General features: G+C 43.1%; 1 protein-coding gene across 2 annotated transcripts in view; it reads left to right on the top strand.

The window, feature by feature from the left end:
• lrrc17 (leucine rich repeat containing 17) overlaps positions 1-22500 on the top strand; it is a 34759-nt gene that overhangs the window by 9341 nt on the left and 2918 nt on the right. For both annotated transcript variants that reach the window (XM_042086110.1, XM_042086102.1), the window contains exon 3: positions 18544-18699. In XM_042086110.1, coding sequence (XP_041942044.1) covers positions 18544-18699 — 156 coding nt within the window. The remainder of the gene's footprint in view (positions 1-18543; positions 18700-22500) is intronic.

Genomic DNA, 22500 nt, shown 5'->3' with positions numbered 1-22500 from the left:
CACACACCCTACACACACCAACACACACACCCTGCAGGCCAACACACACCATACACACACCCTACAGACCAACACACACCCCCTGCAGGCCAACACACACCCTACACACACCCTGCGGGCCAACACACACCAACACACACCCCCTGCAGGCCAACACACACCCTACAGGCCAACACACACCCTACACACACCCTACACATACCAACACACACCAACACACACCCTACACACACCCTACAGGCCAACACACACCAACACACACCAACACACACCCTACACAAACCCTACAGACCAACACACACCCTACTGACCAACACACACCAACACACACCCTACACACACCAACACACACCCTACACACACCCTACAGGCCAACACACACCAACACACACCAACACACACCCTACACAAACCCTACAGACCAACACACACCCTACTGACCAACACACACCAACACACACCCTACACATCCTACACACACCCTACAGGCCAACACACCCTACACACACCAACACACACCCTACTGACCAACACACACCCTACACACCAACACACACCTTACACACCAACACACACCCTACACACACCAACACACACCCTGCAGGCCAGCACACACCAACACACAAACACACACCCTACAGGTCAACACACTCAGGCCATTCAGGCAAAGCGTCTCTAGGCTGGGCTGTAGACAGGTCAATAAAGCGTCTCTAGGCTGGGCTGTAGGCAGGCCAATAAAGCGTCTCTAGGCTGGGCTGTAGGCAGGCCAATAAAGCATCTCTTGGCTGGGCTGTAGTCTAAAGCAGAGAGCGCCACCTACAGGCCAATAAAGCGTCTCTAGGCTGGGCTGTAGTCTAAAGGAGAGAGCGCCACCTACAATAAAGCGTCTCTAGCGCCAATAAAGCGTCTCTAGGCTGGGCTGTAGATAGGCCAATACAGTTTCTCTAGGCTGGGCTGTAGGCAGGCCAATACAGCGTCTCTTGGCTGGGCTGTAGACAGGCCAATACAGCGTCTCTAGGCTGGGCTGTAGTCTATAGGAGAGAGCACCCCCTACAGGCCATTCAGGAGAGTGCTACAGCACTGTTTACAGCACCTCTAGTCACTGTGCATGGTCCTTATCGGTACTAAGATAATTCTACATCATGGCTTCGGTGCTAAGATAATTCTACATCATGATTTCAGTACTAAGATAATTCTACATCATGATTTCGGTACTAAGATAATTCTACGTCATGTTTTCGGTACCAAGATAAGTCTATGTCATGGCTTCGGTGCTAAGATAATTCTACGTCATGATTTCGGTACTATGATGTAGAAAATTCTACGTCATGTTTCGGTACTAAGATAATTCTATGTCATGTTTCGGTACTATGATGTAGATAATTCTACGTCATGTTTTGGTACTAAGATAATTCTATGTCATGTTACGGTACTAAGATAATTCTACGTCATGTTTCGGTACTAAGATAATTCTATGTCATGTTTCGGTACTATGATGTAGATAATTCTACGTCATGTTTCGGTACTAAGATAATTCTATGTCATGTTACGGTACTAAGATAATTCTACGTCATGGCTTCGGTGCTCTTTTTGGAAACTGGTTCGGCGTGGGAGCTTAAGTTTCTTTAGGAATCTGCCATCCGAGTTTGTATAGAAATGAATATGAGCATAGACGTGAAGGGGTGGAAATATGGGATGGGCGGACATAGGTGACTCTATAATCTTTTCAAGTACACACTATGCTTTGAGTATGCTCTATAGCTAGTACACACTATGCGTTGTCCGTACTTTATGTCTTTGAGTATGTTCTATGGCTAGTGCACACTATGCTTTGTCCGTACTTTATGTCTTTGAGTATGTTCTATGGCTAGTACACACTATGCTTTGTCCGTACTTTATGTCTTTGAGTATGTTCTATGGCTAGTACACACTATGCTTTGTCCGTACTTTATGTCTTTGAGTATGCACACAATGCTGAGTCAGCATGGAGGTCGGGTTCTGCTGAGTCAGCATAGAGGATGGATTTCAGCTGAGTCAGCATAGTGGATGGATTTCTGCTGTGTCAGCATAGAGGATGGATTTCTGTTGTGTCAGCATAGTAGATGGATTTCAGCTGGGTCAGCATAACACAGAAGTCCTTGAACAATCACAGAGCTGGAAATGAACGTCTGGAAATTGGACATGTGACAGCTCGTTGGTTGTGTGTGTGTGTGCAGGGCCGCAGCTACCCTTTTTTTGAGGAGTATGCAACAACAATATTAGCGCCCTGCCCCCCAAAAAAACCCAACTAAAGCAAAACAAAAGGCCAATAATTTACACGTTCTTTTGCCAGCTATTGCTCACAAAGGATAAGGTTGATAGGCCTACTCTAGCCTTGTTTGTTTGCGCCACATTGACAGCACAATATTAAGTTATTACAAGGAGCCTGCATTGTTGGGATATGGAAACATGTAATGAGTTGTTGCTAGCGTGACATTTTTGTTTGCCATTAAAAGTGCAGTATGAGCATGGTAGCCACCTAGCTATCTAAATGGAATAGCCTAGGCTATGTTTCAATCGGCATATGCCTAACAAACGCTAGTTAGTCTGTTAACATTCATATTTGCAAGCCTCCAAGTACAGACGTCATCACTTTAAATCCTACCTGTTGCCTTTCACCTTTTGCCTTTAACTGCTGTCGCATCCCTGGACATGCCATCTCCTTTTCCCTCTTTCTTTTTTTATTTTTAGCCGCCAACAGCTTTTTTGCTGTATCCATCTTTTTCCACAGACAGCAACTCTACTCGTAGGCCTATCTGCTCGCCCAGCGCTCACGGCGCCCCCACTCCCTCTTCTATGTCAAAATTCTATGATGGAATCTTATGAGATAGGGCGCCTACTCTACCCTGTTAGTCCTCTAAAATGTTATAGACCATTGAGAGAATGCTGAAATGATTTAGAAACGCACAGCAGTAGCTACATATAGAAAATACCAAATATATTATTTTATTTTTTTACCATCGCTTTGGCGCCCCCACGGTGCATTTTGCATGAGAGTGTGTGTAGTGAGTGTTTGCGTGTGTGTGTGTGCAGTGAGTGTTGTGTGTGTGTGTAGTGTTTTTTCTGCATGAGAGTGTGTGTAGTGTGTTTTGATCCCACCTCTAATCTGTAGTTCTGGAGTTTTCTGTGGCAGACATTTGATGAGGGAGTCTGTGTTACCTAGAAACTCTGGTCATTCTCATTTGGAACTCTGAGCTGTGGTCATTCTCATTTGGAACTCTCTGGTCATTCTCATTTGGAACTCTGAGCTCTGGTCATTCTCATTTGGAACTCTGATCTGTGTGATCCCTCTGTGGTGCCCCAGTGTGTGTGTGTGTGTGTGTGTGTGTGTGTGCGTGTGTGTAGTGAGTGTGTGTGTGTGTGTGTGTGTGTGTGTGTGTGTGTGTGTGTAGTGAGTGTGTGTGTGTGTGTTATGTGTGTGTGTGTGTGTAGTGAGTGTGTGTGAGTGTGTTATGTGTGTGTGTGTGTGTGTGTGTGTAGTGAGTGTGTGTGTGTGTCAGGCTTGTGCAAAATTCCAGAATTGAATTGAAACTGGCTCTTAAATTCCAATTCAATTCTTGAATTTCACTTACATTTCAATAGAGGTAGCAAACAGGAAGCAGAATTGCAATTTGAATTGTGCACAACCCTGGTGTGTGTGTGTGTGTTAGTATGTGTGTGTGTGTATTGAGTGTGAACCCCAGAGAGTGAAGTGAGGATCCTTCCACAGAGCCCCTCTTTGCAGACAGCTGCTTGTGTGTGTGTGTGTGTGTGTGTCCCAGAGAGTTAGGAATCTTCCACAGAGCCTCCGTTTACAGGCATGACTGTATTTCACATTCCTCCAACACACACACACACACACACACACACACATGCACACACTCACACACACACACACTGGACACACACACACATACACCCATCCACGCTCACATACACACACACACACACACACACACACACACACACACTGGACACCCCCCCAATCCCACCCACCCACACACACACACACATCCTGAGTCTTCAGCAGAGAAATGAGATCATGGGTTTCCGTGCAAGGGGCCATGGTAACAGAACAGCTGTGTGTGTGTGTGTGTGTGTGTGTGTTCATACATGTGTGTATATCTGCGTAGTCCTTTGATCTGCAGAGCCTTGGGGAGCCCATGGTTACCCATCATGCATATGTCTGTCGCTAGGGGGACGGCTCACAAAGGGCTACTTGAGTGTGGAACCCAAAGAAAGATTCCACACACACACACACACACACACACACACCCATGCACGCACTCACGCACACATACACACACGTATGCACCCACGCTCACACACATACACACCCACGCACACACACAGACACACAAACATGCACGCGTGCACACACACTGGACACACACACACACACACACACACACACACACACACTAAGTGTCCACTGGGGAACTCAAGCGATCAAGAGGATCATTAATCACAGGCCACTGGGGCCTCCACGTTTACCCCCAGAGTCCCCCAACCCCCCCATCTCCCCTCTCCCCCCCCCCCCCCCCCATCTCCCCTCTCTCTCTCCCTCTCTCTCTCTCATCCCCCCCCCTCTCTCTCTCTCCCTCTCTCTCTCTCTCTCCCCCAACCCCCCCATCTCTCTCTCTCTCTCTCATCCCCCCATCTCCCCTCTCTCTCTCTCTCCCATCCCCCCATCTCTCTCTCTCCCACACTCTCTCTCATCCCCCCCCCCTCTCTCTCTCTCCCTCTCTCTCTCTCTCTCCCCCAACCCCCCCATCTCTCTCTCTCTCTCTCTCTCTCCCCCCCCCTCTCTCTCTCCCCCCCATCTCCTCTCTCTCTCTCTCTCCCATCCCCCCATCTCTCTCTCTCTCCCACACTCTCTCATCCCCCCATCTCCCCTCTCTCTCTCTCTCTCTCTCTCTCTCTCTCTCTCTCTCCCTCCCTTTCTCTCTCTCTCTCTCTCTCCCACAGTCTCTCATCCCCCATCTCCTCTCTCTCTCTCTCTCTCTCCCTCCCTCCCACACTCTCTCATCCCCCCATCTCCCCTTTCTCTCTCTCTCTCCCTCCCTCCCTCTCTCTCTCTCTCTCTCTCTCTCTCTCTCTCCCTCCCACACTCTCTCATCCCCCCATCTCTCTTTTTTCTCTTTTTCCATCTCTTCCTGTCATCAGTCTTTTTTTCTTCCCCTCTCCACTCAATGTCTTTTTCTGTCCTTTCTGACCACATGTTCTCTCCATTTCTCTCCTTCTCTCTCTCTGCGCTAAATGTCTTTTTCTGTCCTTTCTGACCACATGTTCTCTCCATTTCTCTCCTTCTCTCTCTCTCTGCGCTAAATGTCTTTTTCTGTCCTTTCTGACCACATGTTCTCTCTCTCTCTCTCTTACACATTATTATATACACGTGGGTAACACTTTATAATAACTACACACAATTCATCATTTATTAAGCCTTTGTTACTTATTAGTTAATGGTTTGTTCATCATTAGTAATTTATAATTTATCATCAGTAAAGCATTTGTTCACACAGTTATAAATAGTTTGTTCATAGTAAATAAGCCTATATCTTAAATATGTTTATACATTATTGTTAATACTTAATAAATGATGCAATAATATGTTTTTGATTAAGTAATATTTCCATTATTTAACAGTACACATGCACTAATGATTAGTTAGGGTGAGAATACATATTTTATAAACCACTTCCTAATACTATAATTAATAGCAACACATTTACAAATGAATTATAAAGTTTACACTTGCATTTATTCATTTAGCCGACACTTTCACCCAAAGCGACTTACACATGTCAATGAAATTAAAGGGCAAGGCCACATTGGTGGACGCCGGGGTTTGAACCCCCAACTTTATGGGTTACTGCATGTTAACCCGGCTCCCTATCCACTACACTACCTCTGCCCAGTTACAACAGTCAATTCAAAAATATAAAATAGACATGCGTGTTTACTAAAAATAAACCATTTTTAACTGTGTGTAAACATGATTTACAGATGAGAATTAATGTAGGAATAATACTTTACAAATGAAGAATACAGCATTTAATAATAGTTTACATATGTTTAATAACAGTGTGTAGTAGAAGAAAACAGAAACTCTTGCATAGTTGTAGGGGTTTCTATCTGGGCCAAGGTAGTGTAGTGGATAAGGAGCTGGACTAGCATGTAGTAGTTGGGGGCTTGACATGTGTACGTCGCTTGTCTGCTAAATGAATGAATGTGAATGTAATCTTTACAACTCATTTGAAAATGTGTTGCAAGGCATAGAAAGTCCTCACTTTAGATAAGCTCACAAAATATCATTAACTAACCACTTGTAACCCCTGAGTTAATCATGATTTATAGTATTAGGAAGTGGTTTATAAAATATGTATCCTCACCCTAACTAATCATTAGTGCATGTGTATATTGCACAATTTATTAAGTATTAACAATAATTCATAAACATATTTTAGATATAGGCTTATTTACTATGAACAAACTATTTATAACTGTGTGTACAAATACTTTATTTATGAGAATTAACATAGGAACAATGCATGGGCGTAGGTTTAGGGTGGGATGCTAAGGACTAGTCCTAATCAAAATTTTAAGATGACAAAATTGTCCCCACCAATATTTTAGCGAACTCATTTGTGCTGCTGATCATTCCGACAGCCAGCACAACATTAGGCTACAAGAAACGTCATATGATTTGCTGAAAAACAGAGGGGGAGGGGGAATTCTCTTATTCAGTCTAGGCAAAATAACTAGCCATACAAACTGGCAACTGGTGACCAGGCTTTCAAATGCGGATTTTACTGTGTAAAATAGCATTAGCTGTTAGGATATTACCCAGGGTATTGTCACAGCTAAACCTAGCTTCTGTAATCTTCTAACCAAAGTTAGGAGTCATGTTGAATAGGCTAAGGGTGTGCCGCACGGACAGTCGCATATAGGCACAGAATAGAAGTCACCATGACTGTTAGGCTAATTGGGCTAGCCTATCAATCTTGCAGTCACAATAAACAATGGATCTGAGACATTTAACCTGTTCCTATATTCTGTTTATGTAGGCTAATGTATTTGTGAATGTAGCCTGCACAATGCAAATAAATAAAAGATAAACTGTTGCATTTCCATACTCATAGAAATGAACATTGCGAGACACTTATCTCTTCTATGATCTCATCCCAGAAAACAATTCTTTGAACATTTATTTTATCTAATGACATAGCAAACATGATTAATTGAATCCACATATCCTTGCACTTGCAAAACTATTTTTCACTAGCCTAAAACCATGAGACTGAAAGCTAATTGCGTTCACGTTCCTCTTAAAGTGACAGGCACTCAATTAGATTTACACACCACAAATGTGATGATATTAAAGACAAGTGTAGCCTAATCATTTAAATATCAATATGATGTATTCAAATTGCTAAATATGTTTAGCTATTAGTAATCATGCAGATCATAAAATACTATAAATAATTAACAATATAAGTTTATAGTTTATATGAATTCCAAAATATGACAACCATCACTTATTATGTGTGTGTGTGTGTGGAGGGTCAATCAAATTCTATGATTACCACTGATGTGAATGATCTCACAAATCACACAAACCAAATAAAATAAAAAATAAAAAATCGCAATAGTATCGAAATCAAGATTCTTCACTTGCTATTGGTATTGAAACAATAATGTTGGTATCGTGACAACAGGAGTTGTGAATGTGTCCCCACCAAAGCTGAGACCAAACCTACGCCCTTGGAACAATGCTTTACAAATGATGAACAAAGCATTTTGTAATAGTTTGCAACTGGTTGATAATAAGAAAATTATTTCATTATAAGTGGTTGTTTCATTACTTATTAAGTATAAATCATGTACTTACAAACACATTTTTTGGATAGGCTTATTTACTATGAACAAACCATTTATAAATGTGTGAACAAATGCTTTACTGATGATAAATTATGTATGAACAAGAAATTACTAATGATGAACAAACCATTAACTAATAAGTAACAAAGGCTTAACAAATGATGAATTGTGTGTAGTTATTATAAAGTGTTACCTACACGTGTTCTGTCAGTGTAACTGGATTTGACACTTTCTTTGTAAATCATGCTAACTGGACCCGGTTCTTGCTAACTGGACCCGGTTCAGTCCTGGTTCTTTTGGACTCGGTTGAGTCCATCCACGCCGGCATCAGTGTAACGTGGAGTCTGGTGTCCAGGGAAGGCTGCCCACTTGCTAATCTCTGGTGTCCCTTCAGTTACTACAACCTCCAGCCAGCCCGACTCTCTCTCTCTTCCTCTCTCCCCTCTCTATCTCTTCCCCTCTCTCCCTCTATCTCTCTTCCTCTCTCCCCTCTCCATCCCTCTCTCTCTCTTCCCTCTCTATCTCTTCCCCTCTCTCCCTCTATCTCTCTTCCTCTCCCCTCTCCATCCCTCTCTCCATCCCTCTCTCTCTCTCTCTTCCCTCTCTATCTCTTCCCCTCTCTCCCTCTCTCCCCTCTCTCTTTTCCTCTCTCTCTCTCTTCCCTCTCTATCCCTCTCTCCATCCCTCTCACTCTCTCTTCCCTCTCTCTCTCTCTTTTCCTCTCTCTCTCTCTCTCCATCTCCCTCTCTTCCTTTCTCCCTCTATCTCTCTCTCCATCTCCCTCTCTCCCTCTATCTCTCTCTCTCTCTCTCCTCTCTCCCTCTCTCTCTCTCCCTCTCTCTCCCTCTCTCTCCCCCTCTCTCCCTCTGTTAGTTGTGTGTTTTGTGGCGTTGGGCTTTTCCACGCTGTCTTGACCGCGGCGTCAGTGCAGAATTACCTCCTGATCTCACACACACACAACACTCACTACACACACACACACTCACACACACACACCACTCACTACACACACTCACACACACACACACACACAACACTCACTACACACACTCACAGCCTGGAAGACATTACAGCTGCAACGGGGTCAAGTAGGGACCAGCTCAACACACACACACACACACACACACACTCTCACACACACACACACACACACGCACCACTCACACACACAAACACTGACACACACACAAGAGGGTATATTACATTACATTACATTACATTACATTTGGCTGACGCTTTTTAACCAAAGCCACTAACAACATGGTAAACAGTAAGTTTTAGAACAATTCTCACAATTTTAGGACAGTTTAAAAAAACATTAGAGTACAGTAAGAATAAGTGCGTCGGTGAGTGCTGTTTTTAACAGTTACGTGTCAGTTTAAAACGGCTGGTGAGTGCTAGGATCAGTAAGACTTGTTGTAAGTGTTGCTATGAGAGTAGATGTTCTCTAAAGAGCTGGGTCTTCAGGAGTTTTTTGAAAGTGGAAAAGGATGTCCCTGCCCTTGTAGGAACTGGCAGTGTGTTCCACCAACGAGGAACAACAGATGAGAAAAGTTTGGATTGGCTTGAGCGTACCGGTGGTAGAGCTAGACGTTGTTCGTCAGAGGAGCGCAGCGGTCTGGAGGTAGTGTAAGTCTGTATGAGGGCATTCAAGTACGTAGGTGGGAGCAGAGCCGGAGACTACTTTGTAGGCAAGCGTTGATGCGGGCCGCCATAGGTAGCCAGTGTAGCTGGATGAGCAGCGGGGTAACATGTGCTCTTTTGGGCTGGTTGTAGACCAGGCGCGCCGCCGCGTTCTGGATCATCTGAAGTGGTTTCACTGTGCAGGCTGGGTGACCTGTCAGGAGGGCATTGCAGTAGTCGAGTCGTGAGATGACTATTGCCTGAACCAAAAGTTGGGTAGCATCTTGAGTCAAGTAAGTCCTGATTTTCCGTATGTTGTAGAGTGCAAAACGGCATGACCGGGCGATATAGTATTGGAGAGGGTTTTATTTTATTTTTTATCTTATTTGTCCTTTATTTAACCAGGGGGTTCATATTGAGACTATAGTCTCTTTTTCAAATGGTCCCTGGCCAAGAAAGGCAACACTATAAATAAAATAGAGAAACCTCATCTACAAAAGACAAACAATGGACCAACAACAAACAGAACCATGCACACATAAACAGCAGCAAACACCAGTTAGTACAGACAAAGAACACAAAAAGCAACAAACAGAGCACACCACAATTACATAATAATATAACACAACACAACACCTAACAAGGACAAAAATTAAACACAGCGACAAAAAAATATAAAAAAAAATATATAACACAAGAATGTAACATATAACAAGACATCACAACAAGCAAAAGCCACAAACAGTAAAAACAAAAGATAAGAACAGTATCCTATATGCAATTACACGTATAGCTGAAGGTCCCCGAGACCTACAATTTAAACTCATTTAGTGAGATAAAAGTGCTTAGCTTCAACTGTTTCTTCTTTAAAAGTGCTTAGCTTCAACTGTTTCTGCAGAGCATGCCAGGTTGAAGGGACATTATAGCGGAAGGCGACTTTACCAAATTCAGACCTTACAGCTGGTGAAATAAAAAGAATGCTGACAAATAAGAGGGCAACAATCCTATCACTGACTTATAAATAAAGACAAGCCAGTGATGCTGTCTACGAACTGAGAGAGGAGGCCAACCTGATAAACTGTATAAGCTGCAGTGATGTGTAGAGTACTCAGCCTTAGCGACAAAGCGCAAGGCAGAAAGATAATCAGAGTCCAGTGAACATAATACAGATTTTGCTGCATGCATATATAGATTTTGTTCACAACAGACAAAAAGGTAGCAGCCTTTCCTTCCTTACTTTTAGATTAAAACAAGCCTTATTTCTGTAATAAAAATGTAACTTAACTCTCAGCTTCTTTACCAAGACTTCTACAAGGGGTTTAAATGAGAGCTTTTCATTTAATAAAAAAAACAAACAGATATTTATAACATGCCACTTTTTCAATTTCTTGGCTATGTAGAGTGACAATTTGAGGCAGATTCTGTACATTACTAGATTTAGTAAACAACATATTTTTTGTCTTTTTAGAATTTAGCACCAGTTTTAATTTGAGTAGATTCTTTTGTAATATTATGAAAGCATCCTGCATTTTCTTTAATGCCTCATATGGAGATCTAGCAGGACTGTATATGATGGTATCATCTGCGTAGAGGTGTACAACTGCATCTACATTTGTACAAATTTCATGTATGTAAATTGTAAACAACAGAGGCCCTAGTATGGAGTCTTGAGGAACTTCAACTATTAGTTCTGCCTCTCTTGACATAATGGTTTCACATGTGACACACTGGTATCTGTTAGATAGATAGTTTTTAAACCAGTCAACATTAACAGACATCCTACATTTAGACAGACATTGTAACAATAGTGTGATCAACTGTATCAAATGCTTTTGAGAGATCAACGAATAATGCTGCACAGGACTCTTTATTGTCAATTGCACTGACAATATCATCAACTACCTTTGTGATTGCTGTGATGGTACTATACCTTTTCCTAAAACCTGATTGAAAAGGAGTAAGAATATTATTCACTGTTAAGGGTACTGGAGAGTGTATATAGTATTGGAGAGGGTATATAGAGGGTATATAGTGTTGGAGAGGGTATATAGTATTGGAGAGGGTATATAGAGGGTATATAGTAATAGAGAGGGTATATAGTATTGAAGAGGGTATATAGTAATAGAGAGGGTATATAGAGGGTATATAGTGTTGGAGAGGGTATATAGTATTGGAGAGGGTATATAGAGGGTATATAGTAATAGAGAGGGTATATAGTATTGAAGAGGGTATATAGTAATAGAGAGGGTATATAGAGGGTATATAGTGTTGGAGAGGGTATATAGAGGGTATATAGTATTGGAGAGGGTATATAGTATTGGAGAGGGTACATAGAGGGTATATAGTGTTGGAGAGGGTATATGGAGGGTATATAGTATTGGAGAGGGTAAATAGTATTGTATATAGTGTTGGAGAGGGTATATAGTATTGGAGAGGGTATATAGTGTTGGAGAGGGTATATAGAGGGTATATAGTATTGGAAAGGGTATATAGTATTGGAGAGGGTATATAGTATTGGAGAGGGTATATAGTATTGTATATAGTGTTGGAGAGGGTATATAGTATTGGAGAGGGTATATAGTGTTGGAGAGGGTATATAGAGGGTATATAGTATTGGAGAGGGTATATAGAGGGTATATAGTGTTGGAGAGGGTATGTAGAGGGTATATAGTGTTGGAGAGGGTATATAGAGGGTATATAGTATTGGAGAGGGTATATAGAGGGTATATAGTGTTGGAGAGGGTATATAGAGGGTATATAATATTGGAGAGGGTATATAGAGGGTGTATAGTATTGGAGAGGGTATATAGTATTGGAGAGGGTATGTAGAGGGTATATAGTGTTGGAGAGGGTATATAGAGGGTATATAGTATTGGAGAGGGTATATAGAGGGTATATAGTATTGTATATAGTGTTGGAGAGGGTATATCGTGTTGGAGAGGGTATATAGTATATAATCTCTGTACAGACCCAGGTCTGCTGGGGGAGGCCCAGTATGGAGCACCTTAACCGGGATAGCAGCACGTGGGATAGCAGCGCAGAGCACTGTAACAGGGATAGCAGTATGCAGCAGTATGGAGCAGTATGCAGCAGTATGGAGCAGTATGGTGTAACAGAGATAGCAGTATGGAGCAGTATGGTGTAACAGGGATAGTAGTATGGAGCAGTATGCAGCAGTATGCAGCAGTATGGAGCAGTATGCAGCAGTATGCAGCAGTATGGAGCAGTATAGTGTAACAGGGATAGCAGTATGGAGCAGTATGCAGCAGTATGGAGCAGTATGCAGCAGTATGGAGCAGTATAGTGTAACAGGGATAGCAGTATGGAGCAGTATGGAGCAGTATGCAGCAGTATGGAGCAGTATGGAACAGTATGCAGCAGTATGGAGCAGTATGCAGCAATATGCAGCAGTATGGAGCAGTATGCAGCAGTATGGAGCAGTATGGTGTAACAGGGATAGCAGTATGGAGCAGTATGGAGCAGTATGCAGCAGTATGGAGCAGTATGCAGCAGTATGGAGCAGTATAGTGTAACAGGGATAGCAGTATGCAGCAGTATGGAGCAGTATGGAGCAGTATAGTGTAACAGGGATAGCAGTATGGAGCAGTATGCAGCAGTATGCAGCAGTATGGAGCAGTATGCAGCAGTATGGAGCAGTATAGTGTAACAGGGATAGCAGTATGGAGCAGTATGGAGCAGTATGGTGCAGTATGGAGCAGTATGGTGTAACAGGGATAGCAGTATGGAGCAGTATGCAGCAGTATGGAGCAGTATAGTGTAACAGGGATAGCAGTATGGAGCAGTATGCAGCAGTATGGAGCAGTATAGTGTAACAGGGATAGCAGTATGGAGCAGTATGGAGCAGTATGGAGCAGTATGGTGTAACAGGGATAGCAGTATGGAGCAGTATGGTGTAACAGGGATAGTAGTATGGAGCAGTATGGAGCAGTATGCAGCAGTATGCAGCAGTATGGAGCAGTATGCAGCAGTATGGAGCAGTATGGAGCAGTATGCAGCAGTATGCAGCAGTATGGAACAGTATGCAGCAGTATGGAGCAGTATGCAGCAATATGCAGCAGTATGGAGCAGTATGCAGCCGTATGGAGCAGTATGGTGTAACAGGGATAGCAGTATGGAGCAGTATGGAGCAGTATGCAGCAGTATGGAGCAGTATGGAGCAGTATGGTGTAACAGGGATAGCAGTATGGAGCAGTATGCAGCAGTATGGAGCAGTATGCAGCTGCAGCAGTATGGAGCAGTATAGTGTAACAGGGATAGCAGTTTGGAGCAGTATGCAGCAGTATGGAGCAGTATGGAGCAGTATGCAGCAGTATGGAGCAGTATGCAGCAGTATGGAGCAGTATGCAGCAGTATGGAGCAGTATAGTGTAACAGGGATAGCAGTATGGAGCAGTATGCAGCAGTATGGAGCAGTATGGTGTAACAGGGATAGCAGTATGGAGCAGTATGGAGCAATATGCAGCAGTATGGAGCAGTATGGAGCAGTATGCAGCAGTATGGAGCAGTATAGTGTAACAGGGATAGCAGTATGGAGCAGTATGGAGCAGTATGCAGCAGTATGGAGCAGTATGGAGCAGTATGCAGCAATATGGAGCAGTATGGTGTAACAGGGATAGCAGTATGCAGCAGTATGGAGCAGTATGGAGCAGTATGCAGCAGTATGGAGCAGTATGGAGCAGTATGCAGCAGTATGGAGCAGTATAGTGTAACAGGGATAGCAGTATGGAGCAGTATGGAGCAGTATGCAGCAGTATGGAGCAGTATAGTGTAACAGAGATAGCAGTATGGAGCAGTATGGAGCAGTATGCAGCAATATGCAGCAGTATGGAGCAGTATGGAGCAGTATGCAGCAGTATGGAGCAGTATAGTGTAACAGGGATAGCAGTATGCAGCAGTATGGAGCAGTATGCAGCAGTATGGAGCAGTATAGTGTAACAGGGATAGCAGTATGGAGCAGTATGCAGCAGTATGGAGCAGTATGGTGTAACAGGGATAGCAGTATGGTGTAACAGTGATAGCAGGTGTTCTGCTGACCTGGCAGGAAGTCCGGGAGTGTCTGGACATGTTCAGATGTTCAGGGAGGAAGTCTGGCGGCGTGTGTGCATGTTTGAAATAGCAGCACACACACACACACACACACACACAGCACACCTGATGACATTTCCGTCTGTGTGTGTGTATGTGTGCTGGATGTGGTGGGTTGTGAGATGAAGAGATGAAGTCTGCAGCAGTCTGGCTTCAGTAGCAGGGCCGTGGGTCAGGACCGGTCAGTAGCAGGGCCGTGGGCCAGCACCGGTCAGTAGCAGGGCCGTGGGTCAGGACCGGTCTGTTCTGGGGTTCCGGGCTGGTTCTGAGGTGTGTAACCCTCTGGGGGCAGGTGCTGGTTCTGTCCCGTTCTAGCCCGTTCTACGGTTTCTCCCGTATTTCAAGGTCATCTCCCAGCACCCTCCTGTTTTGTTATTTCTCCCGGAAAACTCCCGTAATTTGCATCAAACTTCATTTTAAAATGATTGATCCATTCAGGTTGCCAGGTTGTGTATGAAATACACCCTACACATACACGATCACTTCAATTTCAACCGTTTTGTCATAGGCTAAAACCTGGCAACCCAAAACCCAAATAAGGAAGCGGGTGCCAACTGCTGAGTCTCGTCGTAAGCAAGCGGGCTAGTTGAATGGCCTACTCCAGAACTAGCTGTTGTGAAATTGTTGGGAATTTAATTGATTAACACATCACATAAACTACATATATGTGAGTGTTGTTGATACACTGAACTTGTTCCCTCGGAACCAAATCTGACAGCAAGCAGCTTTGGAGTTTTGGAAGTAGGCTGCAGGCAGGCAGCTGGTGGATACATAACTGGCAAGGTAATGGTAAGGTAAAAGCAAGACCGAAATGCAGTGTTGAAACACGTGTGTGAAACGTATTAAATATGCAAACAAAGATCCGGTATAAACTGACCCCCCCTTTTTCTGCTGGAGAGCCCTGCCAGCCTTAACCCACTGAAAACAAGTTTGAGGACATGCCCCAAGCTGTCAAAGATCAACACCACTAGCTTGCATTGATAGCCTAGATCACATAGTTTTGTCCGTATGGGTTGGTACTTCATGATTTTTTATCATTAAAAGCCATGTCCATGTAGAGATCGTACACACATCCTATTATTTATCTATTTCAAGCAAGTACTTCCCTTCTGTCTTGGTCTAAAAACACAACATCAGGGGTGTTAGGGATGTTACAAAATACATCAGTGGAGCTGTTAAACCAACACACACACACACACACTAACACATGTACACACTCATTAACACACACACTAACACATGCACACACACACAAACACATGTACACACTCATTAACACACACACACACTCTAACACATGCACACACTCATTAACACATGCACACACACACATTAACACACACACACTATCACATGCACACACTCATTAACCCACTTTGGAGTGGGCAAGACTGTCTTTAGTGGCAGGCTAGCACATACCGTTGACTTGCGCTAGCCTAGCACCTGCGAACTCTGCAATTAGAAGGATTGGATGAAACGTGCTGAAAACGGTCTCCACTGATAAATATCACACTTGCTTACTTGGAAATAAGATCTTATGTCCAAAATCCTGAACCACCCCTTTAAGAACAGCAACTCTTCATTAACAACAGCTCTTTAAGAACAGCAGCTCCTTAATAACAGCAACTCCTTAAGAACAGCAGCTCTTCATTAACAGCAGCTCCTTAAGAACAGCAACTCCTTAAGAACAGCAGCTCCTTAAGAACAGCAGCTCCTGAAGAACAGCAACTCTTGAACTCTTTAAGAACAGCAGCTCTTTAAGGACAGCAGCCCTTTAAGAACAGCAGCTATTTAAGAATAGCAGCTCTTTAAGAACAGCAGCTCCTTAAGAACAGCAACTCTTTAACTCTTTAAGAACAGCAGCTCCTTAAGAACAGCAACTCTTTAACTCTTTAAGAACAGCAGCTCCTTAAGAACAGCAACTCTTAAACTCTTTAAGAACAGCAGCTCTTTAACTCTTTAAGAACAGCAGCTCCTTAAGAACAGCAGCTCCTTAAGGACAGCAACTCATTAACTCTTTAAGAACAGCAGCTCCTTAAGGACAGCAACTCTTTAACTCTTTAAGAACAGCAGCTCCTTAAGGACAGCAACTCTTTAACTCTTTAAGAACAGCAGCTCTTCATTAACAACAGCTCTTTAAGAACAGCAGCTCCTTAATAACAGCAACTCCTTAAGAACAGCAGCTCTTCATTAACAGCAGCTCCTTAAGAACAGCAACTCCTTAAGAACAGCAGCTCCTGAAGAACAGCAACTCTTGAACTCTTTAAGAACAGCAGCTCTTTAAGGACAGCAGCCCTTTAAGAACAGCAGCTATTTAAGAATAGCAGCTCTTTAAGAACAGCAGCTCCTTAAGAACAGCAACTCTTTAACTCTTTAAGAACAGCAGCTCCTTAAGAACAGCAACTCTTTAACTCTTTAAGAACAGCAGCTCCTTAAGAACCGCAACTCTTAAACTCTTTAAGAACAGCAGCTCTTTAACTCTTTAAGAACAGCAGCTCCTTAAGAACAGCAGCTCCTTAAGGACAGCAACTCTTTAACTCTTTAAGAACAGCAGCTCCTTAAGGACAGCAACTCTTTAACTCTTTAAGAACAGCAGCTCTTTAACTCTTTAAGAACAGCAGCTCCTTAAGAACAGCAGCTCTTTAACTCTTTAAGAACAGCAACTCTTTAACTCTTTAAGAACAGCAGCTCTTTAACTCTTTAAGAACAGCATAAGAACAGCAACTCTTTAACTCTTTAAGAACAGCAGCTCTTTAACTCTTTAAGAACAGCAGCTCCTTAAGAACAGCAGCTCTTTAACTCTTTAAGAACAGCAGCTCCTTAAGAACAGCAACTCTTTAACTCTTTAAGACCAGCAGCTCTTTAACTCTTTAAGAACAGCAGCTCCTTAAGAACAGCAGCTCTTTAACTCTTTAAGAACAGCAGCTCCTTAAGAACAGCAACTCTTTAAGAACAGCAGCTCCTTAACTCTTTAAGAACAGCAGCTCTTTAACTCTTTAAGAACAGCAGCTCCTTAAGAACAGCAGCTCTTTAACTCTTTAAGAACAGCAACTCTTTAACTCTTTAAGAACAGCAGCTCTTTAACTCTTTAAGAACAGCATAAGAACAGCAACTCTTTAACTCTTTAAGAACAGCAGCTCTTTAACTCTTTAAGAACAGCAGCTCCTTAAGAACAGCAACTCTTTAACTCTTTAAGACCAGCAGCTCTTTAACTCTTTAAGAACAGCAGCTCATTAAGAACAGCAGCTCTTTAACTCTTTAAGAACAGCAGCTCCTTAAGAACAGCAACTCTTTAAGAACAGCAGCTCCTTAACTCTTTAAGAACAGCAACTCTTTATCGTAACATCCCCAATTATCACCACTTTTGTTCAGAAATTCTAAAACAACGATGTTTTTTAACTCTTCAAAATTACATTTACTAAATGAACCTTACATTTTTCAGTAGCCATAGTTGTGTAGATTTGAACAAAATCTGGTTTGGTTCTTAACGTGAGCATTTATTGCTTGAAATATCCGATTTTGTTTACCACGCTCGGAGTTATATGGCTGGCCTGATGGATCGCCTATTTACACCGTTTCAACGGCACATGGACGGTTAGACCGAGAATTCTCGTCGTGAAATTAAAATTCCACTGGAGCTCCAAGCGGTTGTGTACACGCAGCCTTACAACACTGTTTACAGCTCCTCGAGTCACGGTAAAATGTCATTTTTGGTACATAGCTAATTTAGATACACCTATGGTGTGGGTGGTTGCGTTTCTATAGGAGTCCGCTGTCTTGGTTTGTATAGAAATTGATATTAAGTGACACATACACGCAAGACGGTGGAAATACGGGACCGGTGGAAATAGGGGGAGTTACGATAGCTCTTTAAGGACTCGTGTCATTTGTTAACTCTCTCCCCGCCTCCCCACAGATCTGAAGTACGTCCCTGCGGACATCCCGCCGGACATCGTGAATATGGACATGTCCACTAACAGCATCCAGAGGCTGAGGCCACGTGACTTTGCCACAGCTAAAGATCTGAAGACGCTGAACCTCAGCAGTAACAGTCTGGAGAGTATCGACACGGGTAAGCAGGACAGCTCCCATGTTCTAGAGACCCATGTTCTACCCCTAATCCAACCCTAACTCTCCCTGGTTCTGACCCACGTTCTACCCCTCACCCTAGCTCTGTTCTGGCCCAGTTCTGATAAATAAGAAACAGAAAGCACACCCTCCGAGGTGGTGGCAAGGGAAAATAAACTAAAACTTGGTCACCGCCAGGGCTTTGAACCGGTTCAAGGAACGAAAACGAAAACCGGGAACTTTTTGTATTTTACAGGGAACAGGAACGAAACCGGAAACGTTATTATTTTGTATGTTCTGGAACAGGAACACTTATTTAAAAATAATGGTAACCGGTTAATACCGGTTTTATTTTGTTCCTCAAAGTTTTCGTTGCCTAAAAAAAAAAGTCATTATTTTCCTGCGCACGTTACCATGACGGCTGAGGTTCACTTCCTGTGTGACATCACATCAGACATTCGCTGACTGAATGGAGAGAGAGCGGTGGATTACAATGTCTCCACTCCACATCTTAAATAAGAGGTAAATTACGATCCATCGTTAATTAAAACGCTCATTCCAAACACAAAATCAACAAGCTATATTTGTCGACTCCACGTTAATGATGGACTAGCAAACATTAGGCCTACTGGATGGCCTTTCCCACCGACAGTTGCAATTTGTTGTTGCCTGAGTGGCATAACCACGTGTCTTAATAATGTCGTTACGTTTGTGTGGAAATTTTCTCTTTTAACAATAAACTACACATTTGAAATAATTGTAGGCCTATTTAATTATTATTATTAATAATAATATAATTATTATTATGTAATAATGGTTGTAATATTATTACATTTGGTTTAAGCTGGATGAGAAAGATGTGACATAATTCTATAGCATTAAACAGCTGACAGGAATGAAATTAACCGTTCCGGGAACAGTATTTTTTTGTTCTAACCGGTTCGGGAACGTCAATTTATTGGTGGAACTCATAACCGGAAACGTTATAATTCCGTTTCTGTTCGGAACGAACCGATTGGAAAAAAAAATCGGTTCAAAGCCCTGGTCACCGCACACTCTATCTGTTTTTCCTTTTATTTATCCCAACGTTTCGGCCAGTCAGCCTTTGTCAAGGTTCCCTATTCTGACCCATGTTCTAGTCCTGTACTAGCCCTAACTCTAGTCCTGTTCTGGTCCGTGTTCTAGTCCTGTACTAGCCCTAACTCTAGTCCTGTTCTGGTCCATGTTCTAGTCAGTGTTCTAGTCCTGTACTAGCCCTAACTCTACTCCTGTTCTGGTCCATGTTCTAGTCCGTGTTCTAGTCCTGTACTAGCCCTAACTCTAGTCCTGTTCTAGCCCTAACTCTAGTCCTGTTCTGGTCCGTGTTCTAGCCCTAACACACAAAACACAACCATAACCTTTTAGCTTCATAGACTTCACACAACCATAACCTTTTAGCCTCACAGACTTCACAAACAACTATTTTGGTTGATCTCAGTGATACTCCACCTATAGAAACAGGACCTCTCTCTGCTGGTCTGCTTTGGAGATGAGTGGTTCTCTCTGCTGTTCTCTGAGTGCTTTGGAGATGAGTGGTTCCCGTGGGGGCTGATGCGGTCCACATGCGGCCTACATGCATACTGACTCAGCGTGTGTAAACAGTTGGCATGACTCAGCGTCTGTAAACAGTTGGCATGACTCAGCGTCTGTAAACAGTTGGCATTGCTATGCTGTGCTGGAGAAAATGCTATGGAATAGATGAATGCAGAGATCTCCCAAGATCTGCGGTTTACATGTGCAGGATCTCACCAGAGCAATGTGTGCTGTTTACATGCAAACCACACAATAAGCTCCCCTAATGGCCCTATAATGAGTGTGGAACTCAGAGACAGCCTCAAACGGGCTTTAAATGTTCCCCGTGGTCGCCTAATTTGTCTCTCTGAGATGCTCTGTGCAGTGTGCCGTGTGTGTGTGTGTGTGTGTGCCGTGTCTCTCTGAGATGGTTTGACGGGAGGACTCCTCAGACAGACTCATTGGTGTTTACCTCAAGAACAGTGAGATAAGATGGTCACGCAGACACACACACACACACACTTGGGTCTGATCAGAAAGTCTCTTGTGACTGTTGCGTAAAAGTGCCCTCAGCAGTTTCCATTGCCGTGCAGAGAGATCAAAGCCAGACCTGAGTCACAGCTACATGCTAACCTCATTAAACAGAGACAGGCAAAGCCAGACCGGAGGCTTACAGCTACATGCTAACCTCATTAAACAGAGACAGGCTCACAGCTACATGCTAACCTCAGCTACATGCTAACCTCATTAAACAGAGACAGGCAAACTGGATGTTGCAAATAGTGTTGTAAGGATGAGCGTACAAATCCGCTTGGAGCTCCAGTGGAATTTTGATTTTACGACGAGAGTTCTCTTTCGCCGAGTGCGGCGGAAATAAGGCACCCACCAGTCCAGCACCAAACTACGGAGCAAATAGGCTACGGAACACTCATTAGCACAGCAACAGATAGGCAACGGAACCCTCATTAGCACAGCTACGGAACACTCATTAGCACAGCAACAGATAGGCTACGGAACACTCATTAGCACAGCAACAGATAAGCTTCTATGCAATGCTTCTATGTGGCAACAACAATCCTTCAACAATCGTGAATATTTTGTTAAATGCACATGCAGAGGAGGGGCTTCAGGCTACGAGAGAGAGCGGGGCGGGGTAAGGAAAGGCTGCGTGCGTAAAAAGCGCAGCTCAATGGCAACGCAAGGATTTGATCTTATATTTAATTTAAATTAAATTAAACATAGAATATTAATCTGTGGCGGTCGATTTTGATTTCATGGCGCCCCGCCACAGATTAGTCAATGTATGGGAAACACTGCGCTCCATTGTCTTCATCACATGTGATGTTAGTGCGACAGGCCTAATACTGTATAGAGACTGGCATAACAAAACCAGCCACCATTAGAAACTAATCAGAAACAGGAGAATACTGTATAAACGATAATTGCTGCTCGATATGCAGGTGTCTGAAACACTGAATATAATAATGGCGATGGATGCGAGGAGTTGACTGTAAGTTTAGCCTGTTTATCCTATCTAGCCACAAGTCTCTCCTGCGCTGACTCAACTCCTTAACTCAAATCAGTCTCATTTTCTTGTTTTCTGACCATAGCTGTCAACATTAAGCATTGAAAATAAGTTTTCAAGTTTTTTTCTGTGTTACTCACCCAACATACAGGAAAAATTCAGCATTCGTCTTTCTGTTGCTATCTCTCTGCTGAGAGCATGAATTCATAGGCTACTACAAAACTGCTGCACTAACTAAACGAGGTGTGATGCTAGGTCTAATGAGACTTTGCTTAAAGATTGGCGTCAAATCGTGATCTCTCCCACACTGTTCTGTTCACTCTAAAGTCGCTTTCAGGCAAGCAAAAACATATTTTCGCTGGAAGGGCCGGGGGTAGCAACAGGCCAACAGTACAGAGATGACAAGTCCGATGGGAAAATATTAATATTATTAATATAACAGGAAGACAGCTGGGAAAAAGTTGACAGGTATGTTTCGGACAGTGGGTGACTCTAGGGCTCTTTGCTGTTGTTAGAACGGCCTGTATTGCTGTTGTTAGAACGGCCTGTATTGCTGTTGTTAGAACGGCCTGTATTGCTGTTGTTAGAACGGCCTGTATTGCTGTTGTTAGAACGGCCTGCAGCCTGTTGCACAACATGGGCCTACCATCACGTAACATTGTGTACAAATAAATAAATAGCCTACAGCGATAATACCGGCGCTGTCACGCATGTCAATTGACAGCTGCA

The sequence above is a fragment of the Alosa sapidissima genome, chromosome 1, assembly GCF_018492685.1.
Source record: "Alosa sapidissima isolate fAloSap1 chromosome 1, fAloSap1.pri, whole genome shotgun sequence".
Lineage (NCBI taxonomy): Eukaryota > Metazoa > Chordata > Actinopteri > Clupeiformes > Clupeidae > Alosa > Alosa sapidissima.
This window is presented reverse-complemented; position numbering and strand designations above follow the sequence as displayed.